General features: G+C 42.5%; 1 protein-coding gene across 1 annotated transcript; it reads right to left on the reverse strand.

The window, feature by feature from the left end:
* Positions 1 to 5059: 5059 nt before the first annotated feature.
* On the reverse strand, positions 5060 to 20673 carry RRAGC (Ras related GTP binding C). Its single transcript, XM_077753153.1, has 7 exons — positions 20625 to 20673; positions 18719 to 18922; positions 17545 to 17744; positions 14731 to 14845; positions 13623 to 13765; positions 11557 to 11705; positions 5060 to 6612 (listed from the first exon to the last, which is right to left on the reverse strand). The coding sequence occupies exons 1-7, from the start codon at positions 20661 to 20663 to the stop codon at positions 6461 to 6463; spliced, it is 1002 nt and encodes a 333-aa protein (XP_077609279.1). The 5' UTR covers positions 20664 to 20673; the 3' UTR covers positions 5060 to 6460.
* Between the last annotated feature and the right edge of the window lie 1275 nt (positions 20674 to 21948).

The raw sequence follows: 21948 nt of genomic DNA on the forward strand, positions 1-21948 counted from the left end.
TAGCCAGTGGGGCTGTAAGCTTACTTATCAGTTCATCTTCCAAAGCTGTAAAGCCAGTGCCTTTTCTGGGACAAAGCCCCAGAACAGAGAGTTTCAGCACTGCTTTTCAGAATAAGATAAGCCCAGTCCGCTCAAAAAAATGAACACTCCCTTCTCAGCTGACTCGTTACCCGGAACACAAAGCTCGCACGCTTATTTGAACAGAGAGAGGAGAGGGGACATGGAAAGAAAGGGAGGAGTATTACCAAAATGAATGTACCAGCACTTCTCTTTAAAAATAACAGAGAGCATTGTAGAAGATTAATATTCCATTTTTGTAGCCCAAGCTTTTTTGTTCTGCAGGTTGTTTTAAACCAAATTAACCGTCTGCCGCGTGCCTTCTGATGTTTGATCACTTTAGCTCAAAAGATGCTTTTCAAAGTGTAAGGGTCTCGGGGCGCCTGGGCGGCTCGGTCCTTTGAGGGTTCGCCTCTTGATTTTGGCTCAGGTCATGATCCCAGGGTCGCAGGATGAAGCCCTGAGTCAGGCTCCACAGTCAGCATGGGACTCTCTCTCTCTCTCTCCCTCTCTCTCTCTATTCCTCTCCCCCATTCTCTCTCTCTCTTTCATAAAAAACAAAAAATAAATAAAGTGTAAGGGTCTTAAAGTGGAAGTTATAACACTTTTATAACAACATATTGGGAGTAACAGGCACTTTGAAGGAGGGGATGGTTTCCTTCCACTAGTTTCCTTCAACTCAGTTCCTCATTATAATGGTCCTTTTGTAATTTTCACAATTATATTTTAAACAGTTCTGAAGACAAATTGATGTATGTAGTTATTTTTACATTAAAATCTGTATTTGCAGCAGCACCCAGGTGGGTGAGCATCCCACCTGGCCAATTAAGTCGGTTGAGCATCCGACTTCGGCTCAGATCATGATCTCACAGTTCGTGGGTTCGAGCCCCGCGTTGGGCTCTGTGCTGACAGCTCAGAGCCTGGAGCCTGCTTCAGATTCTGTGTCTCCCTCTCTCTCTGCCCCCAATCACACTTGTGCTCTATATCTCTTTCAAAAATAAATAAACATTTTAAAAAAAAGATTTAAAAAAAAATCTGTCTTTGCAGAACAGGGTCACAGCTGAGGATTGGGGAGAGATGGTACGGCCCCAAAAGAAAGAAGAATAAGTGCCCGTGGAAGGAAAATGTATTGCAGCCTTTTCCTTTGCAGTGTTTTGGCTCTCAGGGGTGAGATAATTACAACAGACCTCATTTGAGGAAAAGGAAACCGATGAGAGCAGGTAGTTTAACTCAAATGTGTGGCTTCTCCTTTCATGGGAGTCTCTAAGACCACACGCACCTACAACAGACGGCTCAGGAAGCACGTAGTCCTGTATGCTGTAGGAATGTGGAGAGAGCCACCCTCTTAAGGCCCCTTTATAACTCATAATCCATGAAGTGAATGATGTTATGACCTCCGACCTATCCCACCCCTTGTTAAAAAGCTGGTAGCAAATACAAAAAGCAAAAAAATCACAAACTGCTGCCCTTCCAAAATGTCCCAGATCATCCCTGAATATCATTTCAGGGAAAATAACTTCAGCAATTCTTTGGATCTCTAAGTTGGGTGTACACCTAGGTGATTCAGACAATTTAAACTTTCAGAGCAGAGCAAGTATATAGGGGCTGGAAAGCAAAACACTGTGTTTAAATAGTACAACACCGCCACCTAGAGGTCAAATACTTAGGAATTGGACACTACCGCCAAACCAAGGGAGAAGTTAGGTTGCTACCTGGACCAGAAAGGCATCCCCTCCTTCGCATCAAAGCTGCAATGAAAAACGAGGACAGGCTTTTCTCAACATATGAGATACTGAGGAAAGAGCTGTACGGTAGCAAAATATGCCCCCCCCATCACTACAGATAAGAACAGGTACTGAGCAAATCACCAAGAAAGGGGCAGAGAACAGACCCACCCATGTCAAGGTGCAGGGATAGGGGAGTAGATGAAGGAAAAGGGAGTGGTCACAGGGCTTTTTACGGAGGATCTGGACTTACAGGGAAAGGGAGACCAATTCCAGGTTGAAAGGACCCCAAGAGCTATGGCTCAATTGTGAAAATATACAGGCTTTACTCTCTTACACAACCAGGTCACCAAAGGTTGTATTAAGACACTTGGAAAATGAACTCCTACTTTCAATCCCACCGAAAACATTTCAGTAAAGTGTCGTTCAGTGTATCCATCATATACTGCTTGAGTAGGCATTCTTTTTTGTTTTCTTTGGGGTTGGGGGGAGAGAATGCGTGAGCAGAGGGGAGAGAGAGAGAGAGAGAGAGAGAGAGAATCTTAAGCAGGCCCCACACTCAGTGCAGAGCTGACACAGGGCTTGATCCCACAACCCTGAGATCATGAAATGAGCAGAAATCAAGAGTTGGACGTTCAACTGACTGACCCACCCAGGCACCCCGGGTAGGCATTTCTAAGAGGGTCACATAAACTGAAGAACATGGGGTATAAACCAAGGCTTCTCTATTGCGGTGTTCTCAGAACCTTTAATATTTGACTGAAAATAGTAAATCTCCAAAACGCTACAGAATGCTATTTCCAAAATGTGACTATAGGATTCTTTTTCCACAAAACATCCCGTGAGCAAACGTTCCCTCCCTACTTAGTAGGGAAGCAAGGTCAAACGTGGTTTAGAGACGCAAGTCCTAGAATCAAACTGCATGGCTTCCAATTCTTTTTTTTTTTTTTAATGTTTTATTTATTTCTAGGAGAGAGAGAGAGAGACAGCGTGAGCAGGGGAGGGTCAGAGAGAGAGGAAGTCACAGACTCTGAAATTGGCTCCAGGCTCTGAGCTGGCAGTCAGCACAGAGCCCGACACGGGGCCCGAACCCACGAACCGCGAGATCATGACCTAAGCGAAAGTCGGACGCTTAACCGACTAAGCCACCCAGGCGCCCCTCATGGCTTCCAATTCTCCAATTCTAACTCCACTGCCCACAATGAAGTCCCTCTATCCTTTTCCCCGATTCCTATATATAGTAATATAGTACCTACTTCACAAGGTATTGTGAAAGTTCTGTGAAGTGATACATATATACCCCTTAAAATAATTCCTAGGAGTTGCTACCCCTTCGGATCTCTCCTGGCTACTCTTCATGTCCACAGGCTCCCAGCTCTGTATGAGCTGTTCAGGGAAAATGCTATTAACAGAAATTCCAGCCAGGCCCAACTGCTGCCCGATTCCCTATAGAAACTTCTTTTGGGGATCTCTGGGGACCATTGGGGAGGGTTTTAAGTTACTTTACTAGCTTAGATGGAAAATAATGACATTCACTAATAACCTCTTTTGGATATAACTAGAAAGGCTTTCAGCATTTGCAAACCAGGACAAAGAGAACCTAACAATCCACAAATCACAGGCATTGCTCTCCCCAACTACAAAGCTTGTAATATATTAATTCTAGCTTTAAAATCGTGTGTTTCTCTGTGAATGCACAGAACTCAAAATGTAGAAGGTAAATTAACTGACAAATACCTTCAGCATTTATAATGGGACTTCAGTGTGTGTGTGTGTGTGTGTGTGTAAGAGACTGTGTAAGTGAATGGGAGAGGATACGGTATATGAAATGGCTAAAACACCTCACTTCAAGAGATTGGGAAGATTGTATGTGGCCATATGTTGCAGTTCTCCGTGAGGTAGCCTGGAACAGCTAAGCAGACAAAGCTTTCCTAACAGTTTCATAGAATTCTTCCATTTCCTTTAATCTCGAGTTGTCTCCCTCACTCACTGTCTCTATTTCACCATTTTTCAACTTTTCTCCTTAATTGCCCCTGGAATGTGTAACTTCCCACAGCTGCAGGGGGAAACGTTTCGTGGGCGCCTGTGTGCCACGGGGTACTCGTCCTGAGGTATTATCTCCACTTAGCCAATGGGAGCCTGAGGCTGGAGGCACTGGCAGGCAGCCCTGGGCCGCCACGTTGGAACGCAGGCCCCACCCTGCACTAACTACATCTAGGACTAGGTTGGCCAACCTTGCTTTGCCGGGACAGTGCCAGTTTACACCCGTCCATGGCATCCCTTCCACTCTCAACAGTATCCTGGTTTGGAGTTTAAATTTTTTTTTAAATGTTTATTTTTGAGAGAGAGAGACAGAGAGCAAGTGGTGTAGGGGCAGAGAGAGGGAGACACAGAATCTGAGGCAGGCTCCAGGCTCTGGGCTGTCAGCACAGAGCCCAACATGGAGCTCAAACCACTGAGCCAAATTGACATTAAAGTGTCAATAATGAGTATTCCAGGGGCACCTGGGTGGTGCAGTCAGTGAAGCATCTGACTCGATTTCTACTCAGGTCATCAGCTCACGGTTGTGAAATCGAGCCCTCCATCAGGCTCAGCATGGAATGTGGAGCCTACTTAAGACTCTCTCTCTTTCCTCCTCCTCCCTAACTCGTGCTTGCACTCTCAAAATAAACATTTAAAAAAAAAATTAAAATTAAAAAATGAGCATATGAAGGTGCCTGGGTAGCTCACTCGGTTGAGTTTCCAACTCATGGTTTCATGCAGGCCATGATCCCAGGATCGCAGGATCAAGCCCTGCCATCGGGCTCCACGCTGAGCGTGGAGCCTGCTTGGGATGCTCTCTACCCCCCACCCCTCTCTCTAAAATAAAAATAAAAAAATGAGTATCCCAGAAACTGGAAAAATTTAACAAACTGGGATTGGTACAAATTTTTTATGTGGTGGTGTACTTAATTCATCTCCCTACCCCTTCCTGGCTTGGCTAGAACCACATCAGTTATGCCAGCCCCGGGTACTCCCCACCACAAGAGAAAATTTGTTGGTATGAAACACAACCAAAAAACCATTTTCACCAAGGCCTAGATTTCCTACCCTAAGCAGACATGGGCCAGGAGAGATGTCCAGACACAGGTATGAAATTCCTGTATCAGGACAGAGCATGAGGTCCTAATACATATGGCATGTTAACCATACATGGCAGTGAAAGAAAGGGGCAAAATGAGTCAACCCGCTGCTGCATCACCCCGCCCCCCTCATAGCTGAGGCAAATAAAAAACAGATTCTGGAGTAAATACATTTATTGATACCCATTTTTATATAGTTCAGTGAAATAATCTATAAATATAAAAGCATTTTCTTTTGGATATCACCATGGTCCATGTAAATACTCAACAGTCAGAACCATCTGCAGGAAGCACTCCAAGTCACACGGTTAGGTTTACAGACCTGGGTGTACATATTTCATTAAACAGTGGCACTTACGTACTCAAGTGGTCCAGTGGCTTTGGAATACAGGACTACTGGGCATGTTGAGTAAAAATAATGTGTAACTTTCAATCAATGGACAGGGTATCAACCACCAACAAAAAGAAACGATTATGAATTAATATCCTAGGTGAAGAAAGTACCACAGTTGACACTTGGTGTCAGAATACTGGAGACAAAGGATGTTTAACGACACATGTTGTGGCGCCATGTGCTCTCTCCAACTCCCAGCGGACAGCCCATCAGTGCCTTTAGAGTCATTCGCAGTTGACAAAACAGCAATTCGTAAAGAACCTAAATAGCTTAGAATAAAAGGTAGGGAGCGGCTGGTACCAAGTTTAAAGAAAAGTGAGCTAAATATTTCAACAACATAATGAAATTTCTCCCCTGGGGGAGGGGATTGTGGGGAAAACAAATGTGTTAAATTCCCATCGTTACACGGATCATGATCACTTATCCAATGGAGGAGAAAGAACCCAGATAGCTGGTACCCAGAACACAGGGGCAAAATCTGTCTTCTGTATTAACGTTTCTTCGTCAACGCTTCCAAGAGAACTAACGCAGCAGCCACTGTTGAGCCTTGCTCTCGGCCCGATGCAGCATCAAACTTTCTCGTTTCTTCGGTAACAAATACAGGAATGTCCTTTGCTGCGCTCAGACCATGTGTCTTCCGAGTTAGCAAGCAGATGCATTTAAAAGGTCTTAGATGTGCAACGTCCAAACCTGAAGTCTGAGAGGCAGTGTGAGAACTGAAGCGAGGCAGGATTTTGAGAGACTACTCAAACGAAAAACCTAAGTGAAGCATATAAAAATGCAGTCCTTTCTGTTATTTCCAACTGGTAATTGACAGCAACATTCTCTGGTAAGGATGGGTAAGTGGTGTTATCTCCAGGTCCAAAATATCCCAACTACTTAAAATAGGACCCCAAAGACGAGAGAGAACACACTTGAGTTCTGTGGTCTTTAGAATTCTTTTTTCCCATTTAAAAAAAAAGAAAAAGAAAAAGAAATAGTAGCTTCAGTTGCACACCACTGGCTGAAGGGGTTTTCATCCAAATGAGAAACTCTACCCCTTGTCTCTAGAGGGACAGGCACCAGGACCCCACAGGCGGCAGCTCCCATGTCCTGCAGCACGTGGCATCTGACCCTGGAGTGAAGAGTAAGCTGGCACAGAGCCCCGACAGCTGGAATTCCGGCTAGATGGCATTTCGCGGCGTGCCATTGTGTGTCAACGCTTTCAGGCTTGGGGCACTGGTCTGGTGACCACAGCTCCTGTGAGAAGTCACACCCACCTCAAAAACCTCATGAATAGCTTTCCGGAAACAGTGGAAGTTGTAGTCTATTAAACCTGCGAGAGAGAAAAAGAAGATCAGGCCCTCTGAATGTCAGCTGTGAAATTATCTACTGGGAAATGTTTGGCAACAAGAGAAAATAACTGGTATGTATTTTAAAAACACAGGAATTTTATTTTCTGAGAATTTTGTGCCACGGCATATGCCCAAGCTGTTAACACTGGTTACCTCTGGGGCCTGGGAATGAAGCGGGTAAATAAATAGATAAAATAATTAGGAAGGTAAATGTGCTAAGAAAATTCACAATAAAAATCTAAAGTGAAAGTAAAATACTTCTCAAGCCTTTCAGGTGGCCGACGAAGGGCCGAAGGGAGCGGCGTGAAGCAGCAGTCAGCACACCGCTCAGGAGAGGCCTGGGGTCTGGGGGCACCAGAAGGGCCCGGCCCATCAGGCAGCCTCCGCCCGCTCCTCAGACAAGGCAGCTCCTTCCGCATGTGTCTCATGAACTGGCCGCCAAACAAGATTTTGGTTGAACGGTTCTATTCTGTGACAGAAATGGCTACCTGCCTGCCCCAAATCCCTTCTTCCTTAGTAAGAGAAACCCAGTTTTGGATGAGCACAATGGTGCTCAGCTAAAACATTACACTTCCCAGCCTTCCTTGTAGTTATGGAGGGCCACATGGCCAATTCTGGCCACTGATAAGCGGAGACATGTGGGACTTCTGTGAAATCCCCTTAAAAGGAAAAGGATGCATTCTTTCCCCAGCCCTGCTTCTCCTCATTGTGTGGACTACGGAGCTCCAGGAGCCATTCTGGACCATGAGGTGCCCTTGAGTTGAGAACGGAAGCCAGTGAGAAGAATGGCAGGTCAGAAGAAGCATCAAATGCCCTTGAGGACACTGGGATATACAGACAACCACACAAGAAACACATCAAAACATTATGGTGTCAGGAGCTCCTGGGCGGCTCAGTCAGTTGAGTGTCCAACTCTCGATTTCGTCTCAGGTCATGATCTCATGGTTTGTGGGTTTGAGCCCCGTATCCAACTGTGTGCTGACCGTGCAGAGCCTGCTTGGGGTTCCCTCTCTGCCTCTCTCTCAGTCCCTCCCCAACTCTCTCGCTCTCAAAATAAATTTATTTAAAACACACACACACTATGATGTCAAAATGACTATAAATGTCAAAGAAGTCTAAAAGACGGAAAGCCCAGTGCAGAGCAAAGGCAGCCAGTAAGCGCCTCAAGGATGAGGCAGAACTTCAGGGATACAGGCAAGATTTAATTAGGCAGGAAAGAGGAGCAATAGTACAAAAACAAAAATAAAAAAAACCCACCAAAACAGGAGGGAGCTGGCAATGAGGAGACAGCACAGGTGCAAGACAGGAAAGAAACTGGCATGACTGGGGACAGGGACAGAGAATGCTCCCTGGGAAGTAGGTAGAATCAAGTCAGAGAGACTTGAACACTAGCCAGAGACTTGGTGATATTATGAAACCACTGTTCATTTTTTTATGTCTATCAATGGTTGTGTCATGTTTTAAAAAAACACTATCTGGGTGCGCCTGGGTATGTCTCAGTCGGTTAAGCATCTGACTGGCTCAGGTCATGACCTCACGGCTTGTGACTTTGAGCCTCGTGTCAGGCTCTGTGCTAATAGCTCAGAGCCTGGAGCCTGCCTCGGATTCCGTGTCTCCCTTTCTCTCTGACCCTCCCCTGCTCATGCTCTGTCTCTCTCTGTCTCAAAAATAAACAAACATTAAAAAAATAATTTAAAAAGAACACTATCTCTCAGAGATACCTGCTGAAATCTGGATAGACAAAGTTATTTGATCAAGTCAGAGATCTGTTCCAAAATAACCCAGTAGGGAAAGAAGTACAGAAATGAACTAAGATTGGCTATAATGTTGATAATCATCCAATCTGGAAGATAAATAGAAAGGATTCATTATGTTATCTTCTGTATGTTTTTTGACAGTTTCCACAACAAAAGAGCAAGAAGTAATAATGAGTTAGCTGCTAGGATAAACAGAAAGCAAGACTGACCACAGGCCGGTGACTGTCGAAGCAGGAAGATGGGTACATGTGGACATACTCTGTGCTATTCTACTTCTGTATATATTTGAAAATCTCCATAAGCGGAAGCACCAAAAGTGGCTTTTTAAAATTTTTTTCAAAGTTTTATTTAAGTAAGCTCTACAGCCAATGGGAGTCTCAAACTCACGACCCCAAGACCAAGAGTCCCATGCTCTTCTGACTGAGCCAGCCAGGCGCCCCCCTTTTTCTTTTTTCAAGTTTGGCTGGGTTTTTTTGTTTGTTTTTTAACTTTTAAGATTAGAATGGAGAAAAATAACAAAATTCTAAGACGTACAAAAAGGTTTAAGGTATATGAACAGGTAAATTACCAAAGAAGAAACTTGAACTGGCAGAAAAGATGCTTGCTGTGAAGAAAATGTCTGCCCTAACTAGTGATTAAAGTAAAAATTAGAACCAAACGGGACCATTTCACACCTACCAGACTGACAGGCATTATCAGGGACATTAAGTGACCAGAACTCCCACACAGTACCACCAGGGGGGAGAACTGGTAAAGCCACTTCGGAAAGCAATGAGGAATAAGGTTGAAGATGTATGAATACATCTCTATAAATTCCACTACTAAACATACCCTAAGAGAAATTCTCCGCATGTGCAAAGGCAAACATGTTCATTTGCTGCAAAACTATATGTGATTTTAAAAACAATCTACATATCCATGGGGTGCCTGGGTGGCTCAGTCGGTTGAGCATCTGACTTCAGCTCAGGTCATGATCTCATGGTTCCTGGGTTCGAGCCCCACATCGGGCTCTATGCTGACAGCCAGCTCAGAGCCTAGAGCCTGGAGCCTGTTTCAGATTCTGTGCCTCCCTCTCTCTCTGACTCTCCCGTGCTCACGCTGTCTCTCTCAGAAATAAATAAAACATTATAAAAAATTTTAAAGAAATAAATAAAAATAAAATTAGTCTACATGTCCAGCAAAAAGAAAATAAATTGTGGTATATCGAATCCATATAGCATGGCGTGCAGAGACAATGAACGAATTAAACATACATGTTATCAAAACAAGTAAATCTCAAAACAGATCTTGAGTGAAGAGAAGAAGCAAGCTGCCAAAGACCATTTATATTTTTATATCATTTACACAAGGATACAGGATACAAAGCTCTATGTCGTTTAAGGAAGATACCAAGTATAAAAGANTCGACCCCCACATCGGGCTCTATGCTGACAGCCAGCTCAGAGCCTAGAGCCTGGAGCCTGTTCAGATTCTGTGCCTCCCTCTCTCTCTGACTCTCCCGTGCTCACGCTGTCTCTCTCAGAAATAAATAAAACATTATAAAAAATTTTAAAGAAATAAATAAAAATAAAATTAGTCTACATGTCCAGCAAAAAGAAAATAAATTGTGGTATATCGAATCCATATAGCATGGCGTGCAGAGACAATGAACGAATTAAACATACATGTTATCAAAACAAGTAAATCTCAAAACAGATCTTGAGTGAAGAGAAGAAGCAAGCTGCCAAAGACCATTTATATTTTTATATCATTTACACAAGGATACAGGATACAAAGCTCTATGTCGTTTAAGGAAGATACCAAGTATAAAAGAATAAAAATAAATCATACACAGGAAAACTGAAAACCACATTCAACAGTGTTTTAGTTCTGAAGCTCAAAGGTTAATGCAGATTTTTGTTTTATCCAAAAATTTTGTGTATCTGATATGGTTCGGTAACATTAGTGAAATGATATTCATTCATTCAATGTGAAACTACTATTAGAAACGCAGACGGAAGAGCAGGAACTTGCTGCAGGAACAAGAGAGTTCTCACAGATCCACGAGAACGTAATAAACACGATGAAAGTAATTTTCTGAAAGCTAGTCTGCCTCTGGAGTAAAAGACAACGCATACTCAAGCCCTCAAAACCCAGGCCAAGCACATAACCTCAAGCAGGACATTACTGCAGCACCATGGGCCTGGACTAGAGTCACTGACAGTGGGAATAGAAAAGAAACCCAAGAAACAAATAATAAGACTGGGTGAAAATTCAAGGTCAACAGTACAGGAAAAAGAATAGAAAAAAGAGGACACCGAATACCCTCTGTGAAGTGACGTGCAAGGGCCCCTTCAGCAATATGCCACCACAGTCACCTGACTGCAAGGTATCTGAGCCCGGACACCGGAAACCATCACACTGAGGAACAAAAGCAGGGTAGCCAAGAGAGTCATGACACAGAAGTGCAAATACTCACCAGTTCTGACACCAGGTACAAGGTAATAGTCAAATGAAATGAAAATATCTTACTAACATCTCCAAACATGGGACTGGACTATGGGCTCAAGTCAGAGCTAGAGATGTGAGTTTTCAATCAACTACAGAGACAAAACTAACGAAGCCGTGGCCTGGGTGAGCTGACCAGGAGAACAAGGAAGAAGCGAGCAGACAGACTCGGCTCTGAGGAGCGCTCAGACTGAGACAAACGGTCCGAAGGAGGAGGAGATGTGGTAAGAGAGACAAATACGTAAAATAACCTGGAAGGCTCAGCATTAGGGAAGCACAGAGAGAGCAGAACTTCCAGAAAGGAGGAATGGCAGGGCCATATGCTTCGGAAGGCTGAAGAGGCTACAGAGTGAGGAAAGGCCACTGCGTGTAGCAGGAAAGGAACCTGGGAACCTGCCAAAGAACCATCTCGGTACACAGAGTCGGGTGGAAGCCAAGCCACAGGCACTGAGACATGTGTTAAAAGGACCCCAAATAAGAAAGGCTGGAATTAAACACTTGACTTAACGTCAAAGATCAAAAGAAGGATAAAGTCTGGACTATATATGGAAAGGAAGGAACAAAAGTAGTTCGAGCTGATAATCCTCTTAACGCTGCAATGTTATCTTCTCTTACTTTCAAGAACCTAATAAATGATGACAAAGAACTTCACATAAAAACAGCCTTTTAAAATGCCATTACCTTTTCGTTCAAAACTTTCTTCCCTAAGAATGCAGACCAGTGCCAAAAATTTAGTCACTTCCTTTAAGTAAAGGACAGTTGTATTATTCAGCTTGATAATTGCCATAGATTCTTTGTCATAAGCACTTCCACTTCCATCTTCCTTTAACCTGTTTTAAAAGAAAGTATTCATTACACGTTTCCCAACTAGGTATTTTGTCACATTTAATTTGCACAATGACAAGTCTTTCCACCTAGTTTCTGGAGTGTCTTTTGAGAAAAATACTGGCTTAAACATACTGGAACAGAGGTTCTCATTTAAGAAACGTGGTTACCTGACTGGGATGCAGTATTCCACGTGGTCAACCTTCATCTGGTCTACCCAGCATACATGGAATTCAACAGGTTTCCAACCTTCCCTCGTAAAAAGGACCCAACCTAAGAGAGCTGCCATTTGGGGCGCCTGGGTGGCTCAGTCGGCTGAGCTTCCGACTCCAGCTCAGGTCATGATCTCACGGTCCATGGGTTTGAGCCCTGCATGGCACTCTGTGTCTCCATCTCTCTCTGGGCCCCCCACCTCCCCACTCACACTCTGTCTCTCTCAAAAATAAACATTTAGAAAAAATTTTAAAAAAGAGAGAAAGCTGCCATTAGTGAAAAAGGAGTAAGCATAAAAACTAAAATGAATACAGTCTGTCAAAGACACTGTGGAATCCTGATGCTTACAAAGTGAGCCTTCAGGGTCTGAAAGCTATTTTATTTTACTAGAATTGTCAGAATTATGTGTTTCTCCTTCAAAAGATGTAAATCAAGAGTCAAATAAGAAGCAAATATAATAAAGCACAAAGTGCATGCATGGATTGTGTGAAGAATGACAGTGGAGAGATTTTCTGTTTTATAATGTGCCTTATAATGTATTTTACAATGTACTTTATACTGAAAAAAGAACTTTGCAACTGAATTTGATTTTTAAACTATTAAAAAAAAAGGGGTTATGAAATTTTGATTTCTTTTACAGAAAAAGCAAATGTTCTATTCATCCATTTTCAAAATTAAGAATGGGAACATGAAACTTTACCGAATAATAAACAGACAAAAATCATGTTTTTATTATGGGAAAAATTAGAACAGAGGAGAGCCTGTAAGCACAACAGTGAAAAACAGAAACAAAAGACAGGGACAGACAGGGAAAGAACAGGTAAGAGAAATGCATTCTCCTCCTCAGAGGCAGCTGGAGAAAGACGCCAACAAATTGGGCTGAGAGACCAAGGTGAAGGGCAGGGACAGAGAGATGAACGAAGAGTTCAGACCAGGTGGAGAGAGGAACAGATAAAGGACACAGGTACCAGAAAGCAAAGGTAATGTCAGAGCATCAGAAAGTGCCTGGAGAGTGCTGATGTTAATACATGAGGGGAATCAGGGCTATTATAAACAACAGAGGTTGTTGGCTTTTGAAATATCAGTAATTCTCCAAAGTTTTCACTCATCCTCTGAACTATTCTATAAAATCATACACTTGTGCTTACATTTCTAAAGCTTGTATGGAGTTTGAGGAATTTACATAAAGAAAGAGTTTACATTTTAGACATTTATTTTGAAAACTTAGATGTATGAGTCAAAATTTTCTATGGGCAAGTCCTCTGACATCCAAAATTCTGACTTCCTTGTTCTATGAAAGATTAAGGATCCCTCATTCCCACAAAGCCTGAAGTTAAATTAGGAACCAGGACTTCCTCTGTTATTCAAAACATTTTAAATAACTCAATCTACTTTTTTGATCTAGCTAAATCCCTAAGGGAGAAGACACAGTGCAAGCCTCCTAAATAATGGCAGGAGAAACTTTACGTGACAATGAAGTCTGGCACTAGCCACTTTTTCAACCGCTTTTATCCATCCTCTCTGAAGGAGTAAGACCTAACAGTCCATCTACAGACACATCATGTTCCAAGTTGAAGAACTATGGTCAGAACAATTCCACTCTACACAGGACCTGCTAGAGGCCTCAGAAATTAATCCCTCTGAGAAACTGAATTGGTAGTTTTCCATCTGCTCTGAGATCTTGCCAAAATGTGTATATTAAAACTTACCCATATATACAAGACACATCAATTACAACATCAATCATGTCACAGCAAAGTTCGTAAGATTGCATATCCACAGGTGAACTGTCTGTTGCAATGTAGATTTTGCTGACGACATCGAAGAGGAAAGCTTTTTCAATACCTGAATTCTTGGAGAAACAAAATTAGGGAAGTGTCAGTTTTAAGAATCAAAATTTGTAATTTACCTCATATCCTGAATGACTAACACACAAGGACATTTTTTAAATGTACCAAAAAAGCAAATGATACTTGGTTTAGAGACATTTCTGTTCTCCAAGGAATAAAAGTGGAATTATTTTACTAATCTGATCGCACCAAATATGTTTCTTCTTACTTAAATGGATCATTTGCTAAGATACCACCAAAGAATAAAAATTAACAACAGCAACAACAAAAAACCCTCCGAAAATCAAGCCATCCTACATTTTCATTAATCCTTTCTTGTTGCAATAATCAATCTCTGATCTGAATGACCTCACTACCAGGAAGGCTTTCTGTGGTAATTAGCAAAACATAAAAGAATTAATTTTATGTCAACATCTAGCATAACCCCAACCCCAAAAGAACTGAGGATGACTACATGCAGAGTCCTTCAAAGTCATGTCTGGAAAACATAAAAGTTGAAGGTTAAATTAACTGAAAGAACATCCTCTTTTTTTTAGCTGAATCCTCAAAATAAGGTGAAATGTGACACTAAAGTACGGTTAGCAAGGAAAAGATCAATTTTTCAACATGACCTCCAATAAAGCAGACATTAGACTCAAATTCCCAAAACCCAGGCTTTTCCAGTTACTACTCTTCGTTCAGGAAACAGATATTATGAATTTTTTTTATCATGAAGATTTTTATTAAGAAAGCATGAGGAAATTTCTCATTATTACATTTTAAGACCAAAAGGGTGAGCACTAAAGAGCTCAGAAAATAACTCCGGCCATTTTTTTATGAATGTTCTTATGATTTACTTTACATGTTAAGTGTGTCATTAGTCTTTCAGCCTGACTCAGACTAATCCAAGTCAGTTTTGGGAGACTTGGATAACAGAGATAAATTCAAGAAAATGCAATCAGAGACGACAGTAAATTAGCTCACTTACTGATATAAAGATATTTAATAGGTTTTCCAAAGTCGGCAGCTGTGGGATGAGTTTCTGCACCACCTTACTAAAGGCTTCAAATATTGAATGGTCATAGATACTAGTCAAATAAAAGCTGAAAAACACAACATAGTTTGATTACTTAAAAAAATAAAGTGACAGTTATCACAAAATATAAATTTTTAAGTTTCTTATCATTTCATTTCAGGAAGTTCAGACAAAGCCTTTTTATCTTGCCCGTAATCCCCACAGTTCAAGGACACAAACGAAGCCTCCCCACCTAGCTTGTAACCATCCACCTCATTATTGCATTTACACAGAGGGCAATTCCCTAGTACCCAGCAAAGCATTTCCAGATGCAGAAATCTGAATATTCACCTAATTCTGTGCAACCTGGTCCAAAAAACTTGGATTTCTTAAGCCAAAAAACTGACAAAGACCAAGATAAAAACCAAAAGACTATGGAGAAGGATGACATTTATTAAATAAGAATGTAATTCAGGCTCTACTAAAGTGTCATCTTCTCAGAAAGCTCCTCCCTGGCCCCCCTACCTAAAATAGCACCCCTTTCACCTAATTCATTTTTCTTCATAGCACTGATAAGCACCTAAAGTTACACTATACATTTGTAAGTGCTTTTGAGCTGTCTCATTCACCAGAATGTAAGCCCCATGAGGACAGAGACTTTGACAGTCCTGCTCACAGCTACAACCCCAATGCCCTCAACAGTGCTCATAAATATCTGTTCAGTAAACAAATGAACACAATTGATGCTCAGTAAATAATATATTTGGAAAGATAGGAGCTAGGGCCCTCCTGAGAACGGGACAGGAATCTAGTAGCCTAAAAGGACATACAGTGGAAACATAACATCTACAGATTTAACAAAACACAATTGAGAAAGACACACCTTTAACCTTTCAAACAAAACAGACAATTTTACCTCCTTTTTAGGTCAGGGATACTTTCCATTACACAGTTGTTTTACTTATTTATTTACAAGCATATATTACAAAGTTAGAAACACAGATCTGTGAATATCACACTTTACAGGCAATTTAAAAATACTCTCGAGGGGCACCTGGGTGGCTCAGTCGGTTGGGTGTCCGACTTCGGCTCAGGTCATAATCTCACAATTCATGGGTTTGATCCCCACGTTGGGCTCTGTGCTAACAGCTAGCTTAGGGCCTGGAGCCTGTTTCAGATTCTGTAGCTCCCTTCTTTCTGACCCTCCCCTGCTCATGCTGTCTCTCTCTCTCTCTCAGAAATAAATAAAAACGTTAACAAATTTTTTTAAATAAATAAAAATAAAAATACTCTCAAGAAGCTGTCCTAGGACCCTAAACCTGACGCAAGATGGGGCTCGACTTTACATGTTAGAGCAATGAACAAGAGAGACCAATGTGAGAAGGTCCTGCCCAGTCTGTGACGCCTGGAGGTAGAGGGTGACAGGAGAGCCTACAACACAGGCAGGTAGTGAGGTGAGTTTCCGGTAACCGGAAATCGAAGGAAGCCTAATCCACAGGTGTGCTAGTGATTGACAAAAGCTAGATGTAAAATTCTAGAGAGGTTAACATAGGCCTAAGATCCTATAAGGAACTAGACAGAGGGATGGCATGTACCACTGGGGTGGGCTGCCCCAGAAAGGGACACAGAAGTGGTATAAAGACGAGGAGAATTCCCATGGGCACTAAGGGAACACAGGACAATCATGGCCTAAAATCCATTGTTGATAGTAGATTCCCAACAAGATGGAGGAATTTCACAGGGAGGAACTTTCACTTTCCCTTACAAATATTGCTGAATTTTGTTTTAAAAGTGAATTACCTATAAATATTTTAAAATTTTAATCCGGGCAAACTATAGATCAATGAGACTTTTTCTACATGACTTCCTAGAAAAATAACATAAAGACCCTGGAGTCTGAGACCCTAAGGAATATTAGGGGTAGGAACGGGGGTTGGCTTGAGCCTATAAGGAAGTCACTGTAACAGACCAGGGATAAGGAAATAGCTACACGTGTGTCTCTCCGCTGCTTCCCCTTTAAGCTATCTATATCATCAAGAGAATTTTCTTGGGTACTTTTTATTACTCATATCTACCTATACCACCAAGAAAAATACAACATATAGATAATATTCCTCACATGCTTTCAGAATACAAGCACATAAACCATCAATCCTATCTAGTAGGTATTTTTTTCAGTAATAATTTTTAATAATATTTAATTATGAATCAGTTCTTGAAACCTAACAGGAGCCCAGAACAAATTTATAGAATAAACTCACCTAACCCAAACTTTAGAGATTCATATAAGCATAAACTGTTTTTAAAAATATACACAAGATACAGCAGAGTCCAGATTTGAAACTGTATCCTCTTTAAAGGCCCTTCCTACTGAAAAAAATAAAGTGAAAACTCAAGCTACAGAGATCTACAACAAATGTGACAGAGAGTCCTTGAATAAAGGCAAAAAGAAAAAAAAAAAAAGATGAAACAAAGAGAGGGAAGTCCCAAAGCAGATTTATGCCACGAAGAAACAGGCTGATTCCAGTCTCTTGAGATGAATTTCTAAAAGCACCAACGAAAACACTTTATAGGACTTCAATCTCCAAGAAAATGCAGAGAACTGGGAAAGGAACTTCTCAAGAACATCCAGGCTCCCAAAACTGAATTCCACAAAGAAGAGATCAAGAACATTACAGATTTGGAAAGGGTTTACCAGTAACAGAAAGCTATGTGTTTGTAATGACAGAGATGGGAATACATTTACACATTCTTCAGGGCTCTCATATCAAACACACACGTTGTTACCTAAGGTGGAGTTTTTCTAGCCCAGCATCTGCAAGGTCATCATTGGCCCTTTGATGAATGTCCCTCTGTGTTTCTATTTTGTGATCATCAGACAGACCATCAACTTTGTGAATAAAAACCTCAAAATTCATGTCTGGGTTAACTTTGTAGGCTTTAGAAACAGTAATGTGAAGTCTTGTTAAAGCCTCCATGTAGTCATCCTGTAAGTCAGAACAAAATATTTTTTAAAAAGAAATCTTGTAAAAGTCAGTAACGAGTTAAGAAAGCCTCAAACCACCTCTTACCCCAACCACAGAAAATATATTACCCTAATTATTCACAAATACTCAAAACATTCAAATACACGAACTTAAACTAAGTCTTTAATCTCTCCAGAAAAAAAATTCAATTACCAAGTTAAAGCTTGTAATTTTTAATATCGATAATATAAGGAAATGGCCATTTCTTCCCAACAGAATTTTTCCAAAGTAATCCCAGCTCTGCCATTCATTAGATGTGTGACTGCGAGCAGGTTGCTTAAACCTGTGATCTGAGTTTACTTCTTCACAAAACTGGCGTTACCGTACCTACCTCACAGTATCGTGAAGAATAAATTAAATCGGATCATGTGTGTGAAAGCATATCCATTACAGAGCCTGTCACTCAGGAAGCATTCCTGACTGATGTTTACACTTATAAAAACTAAGCTTCTTATGGACAGGGACATGTCCCATTCTCCTCAGTGCCTTTCACATGTGAGGCCCTCAATAAACGCTTGCTGAGCTAAACTCAGTTTGGACAGCTAAGGAAACCAGTCACTTTAACATTCACTTGGTTCTCCTCTTCCAACTTATATTACGGGCACCGAGGAGATTTTTCCAGTGAGTGACATCCCCATCATAAGTTAATAAAGTACAGCGATATCCACTGTTAACAAATAAAAGTGGAAACCTGCTCAATAACTGGAACTCAAAGATAATAAATAAGCTACTATCTCCTAATCATCTATTCTGTACTCTCACAAGGCATGCCTGCTCCCAACACACTTCTGCAGCTGCAACTCTCCTACTGGAAGGAGTTCTCCCGGCAAAGAAACACGCTGCAAGCACATGATAAAGAAGATAAACAGCTTTCCTTTGTTTTTACATCTTTTGACACCAGAAGAAAAGAGGCAAACATCATTATTCCTAACTACCTGTGCATCAATGACATATATCAAAGCTCCAGTTCCCCTGAAGATCATCTCGTAGTCAAAAGTTGGGTCAAAAAAGTCCATTTGCCCAGGAAAATCCCAGATCTGGAAATTCACAAAGGAGCTATTGGAAATGTCATCTTTATAGATCTTGTTGGTACTTTCCAAAAAGAGGGTCTCGTTGGGGGACATTTTGTGAAACACCACCTGTTAAAAGAAAGAAGATAATCTTATAACTATTCAGCTTTGTATTTCACGTTCAAAATTCCACCCTGAATTAACATTTAAAGAATTTGATCCTATAGCAAAAATGTTTAAAGAGATAAAAAGTGAATGGTGTATCCCTCAGTACTCACTATTCTTTTATTTCTGAGAGACGAGAAGACATCAAATTAATTCCCATCAGGCCTATTTTTAGCAGAAAGCTAAACTTTTCTGCTATTTTCTCTGCACCATATTTAATCCTAGTAGGAACAATGTCTCTTGTGTTAATTTTGTTTTCTGTTAAACTGTATTAATTCTGCCAAAATCTGCTTTAAGATTACAAAAACAAACAGCTAAAGTAGAATAACTTTTGTTTATTGAAAACTTCCTGGGATGCCTATATCAGGCTTTGAGAAATCATTAGAAATGTAACTGACTAGACTCTGCCTTCACGGAGTTTACAGTCTTGCAGAGGCTGTAAAACAGCTAGGAATTATACCAAGTAGAAACTGATTNGAAGTGACAGGGAAAAACAGCTCCCATGAAAAAAGAAGTGGTAATGGTAATTATTAAGAATCAGGATAATCCCAATCCATACAATGCTAACATAAAGCTAATTTATCTCTATTACTTTCTAGAAGAGGAAAATGGGTAGTTACTCCCAAGGTCTGGTCAATGAGTAACAACTGAGAAGAATTAAATGCAGTTTGCTAAATCCCCACCGTAAATGTACTCAAATTTTGCTACAATAAGTGAGAAGGCAAATACAACCCAGCAATCCAGTAAATTCGGAAGTAAACACAGTACTTGCAGAAGAAGGCTACTTTTTAAAACCATGATGTTTACAAAATATCACAGATTTACTGTGGACAGACCTTTGCAACAGAGTGGAAAGGGCAAAAAACGAGAGATCTGGCGTTTTAATATCAGCTCACTTGTAGGTGAGGGGGATGGCTAATGGAGGCGGCCAACCTTGCCTCAATTTCCCCCTTACTAAGAAGGATCTAACCCTCCATTTGTTCCCGGCAGACCCGAAGCGAAAGCAATTGTCCTGATCTAGGTCTGCAAATACTCTCGATTCTCAGAAGATTTTTGTATCGACACGCATAGGGGAGGACTATCACCAGTAATGACACTCGCCTGGCCACAAGTATTAAAACTGGGGGAGTAACAGCCCCCGATCCCCAGTAATGTTAAACTCTCCTTCGCAGCAGTAACAAGAGCAAGCATTAAAATGGCCAGTGACTTAGTCACAGCTCTTCCAGACGCTGCTCCCTGGGGCTCACCTAGGAAGCCCTGCAAACTCAGGCCACCCGAAGTGAGAGCAATAGACAAAAACCGGGCAGGGGAGGGGGAGTCGGACGAGTTCTCCAAGTTGGGACCGAAGAGTACGTCTCCGTTTCGGAAAAGCACTCAGGGGCTGGGTCCCAGGGGGCGGAGGTCCCGGGCGGCGGCACCGGCACCTGCCTCCCTCCAGCCAGTCTCGCTTTCAGGGACCCGCTCGGCCTCAGCTGACTTGGGCGTGGACTCCCAGGTCGGGGTTCTCCGCGGGCCGCGCCTCTGGCCCCGGTCCCCAGAAGACAAGAAAAAGCAAAGTGGGACAGCCCNGCCGCCCTCCTCGGGGGTCCCCCAGCCCCGCCCGACGGCTACCCGAGCCCCCGGGAGGGGGAGAGAGGGCCGGGGGACCCGGCGCGGCCCCACTCACCTTCTGGATGGAGGACTTGCCGCTGCGCCGGAGTCCCATGAGCAGAATTCTCGNTGGAGCAGGGCTCTCATAGGCTCCACGCCGAGGCCCAGCCCCTCATTGGCCGCCCGAGCTGCCACTCGGGAGCAGCAGGGTAGGTGGTGCCCGTCACGTGCCCGGAATCACCTGACTTGGAGCCGTGGAGGGGGGAGGAGGAGTCACGAGGAGGGTGGCCCGGCCGGCCGAGCCCTCTGCCCTCCGCCCTAGCGAGCACCTCGGTCCTGCCCAGCCACGCGCGGAGTTCCTCGCCGCTCCCCTGCCTTCTTAGGAGCTCTGGAGGCCATCGCAACGGGAGACGTTCTCTGGGCATTTGGGGGAAGAACTAGTTGTCGTCCTACCGTGGTACTCGCCTGACCAGTATTTACTGATGCCCGCGATGCCCTGGGGTGACAAGGGACACAAAATTGAAACCGACTCGGACCCTGCCCGCCCTCAAGTTGTTCGAAGATTAATAGAGATCGGATCTCTGCGTAAGTAGCTTCGGTACGAGGTATGAAGTGGAAAGGTCAAAGGTGAAGATAATAATGCTCGGGAGTTGGGTGGGAAAGTCTGTAAGGAGGTGGCGTCTGAGCCGGTCTAGATGCGTGGAGCTGGTAGGTAGGGAGGAGGAGCCAGTCTGAGTGAGGGTAAAGCCTCAACCAAAGGCAGAGTCATGGGTGTGATGCAGTTCGTTCTAGCAGGTAGCAGGACCCAGATAGGAGTAAATGCGGCCACGCTGGGACAGCTTATCCTTCTTCAGCAAATCAAGACAGTGTATACTACTACCACCTTAAACTCAATGGGACTCAATTTTCCCTCCTTCCCACCTAGTTGGTCTACTTTTCAAGTAATTTATCCCCCGCCCCCAAGAGAACACTGCATCTTCCATGATTTCAGTTCGCCACCAAAGGAATGAATAATGAAAGCAAACTAAATCTAATCCTTTCACCAAATAACGTTTGAGAAAGCTAGAGGAATTTTCATCCTCAACAGTCAGAAGTTAGAGTTGGAAATTTGACGAACCAAGATCCTCCTCTTAAAATAGAGGTGGTGGTGGCACTGAATTTCCAAAGAAACTAACTTCTAGATTATGAAAGGAAAGCATATTCTTGCGTGTCTGGGACTTGGCTACTTCTGAATCTTTAAGTGAAAGGTAGGACACATCCTTCGAGGTCATCGGTTACCCCAGTCTCTCACCTAAGGAGAATCTACCCTGTAACACCTGTGGCTGTTGATAATGCAACATACACCTCGATAGTTCCAAGGGAAGAGCTCACTATCTCAAAAGGCAGCAGCTTCCACTGAG

Source organism: Crocuta crocuta, unplaced genomic scaffold (assembly GCF_008692635.1).
Source record: "Crocuta crocuta isolate KB4526 unplaced genomic scaffold, BGI_CrCroc_1.0 scaffold303, whole genome shotgun sequence".
Lineage (NCBI taxonomy): Eukaryota > Metazoa > Chordata > Mammalia > Carnivora > Hyaenidae > Crocuta > Crocuta crocuta.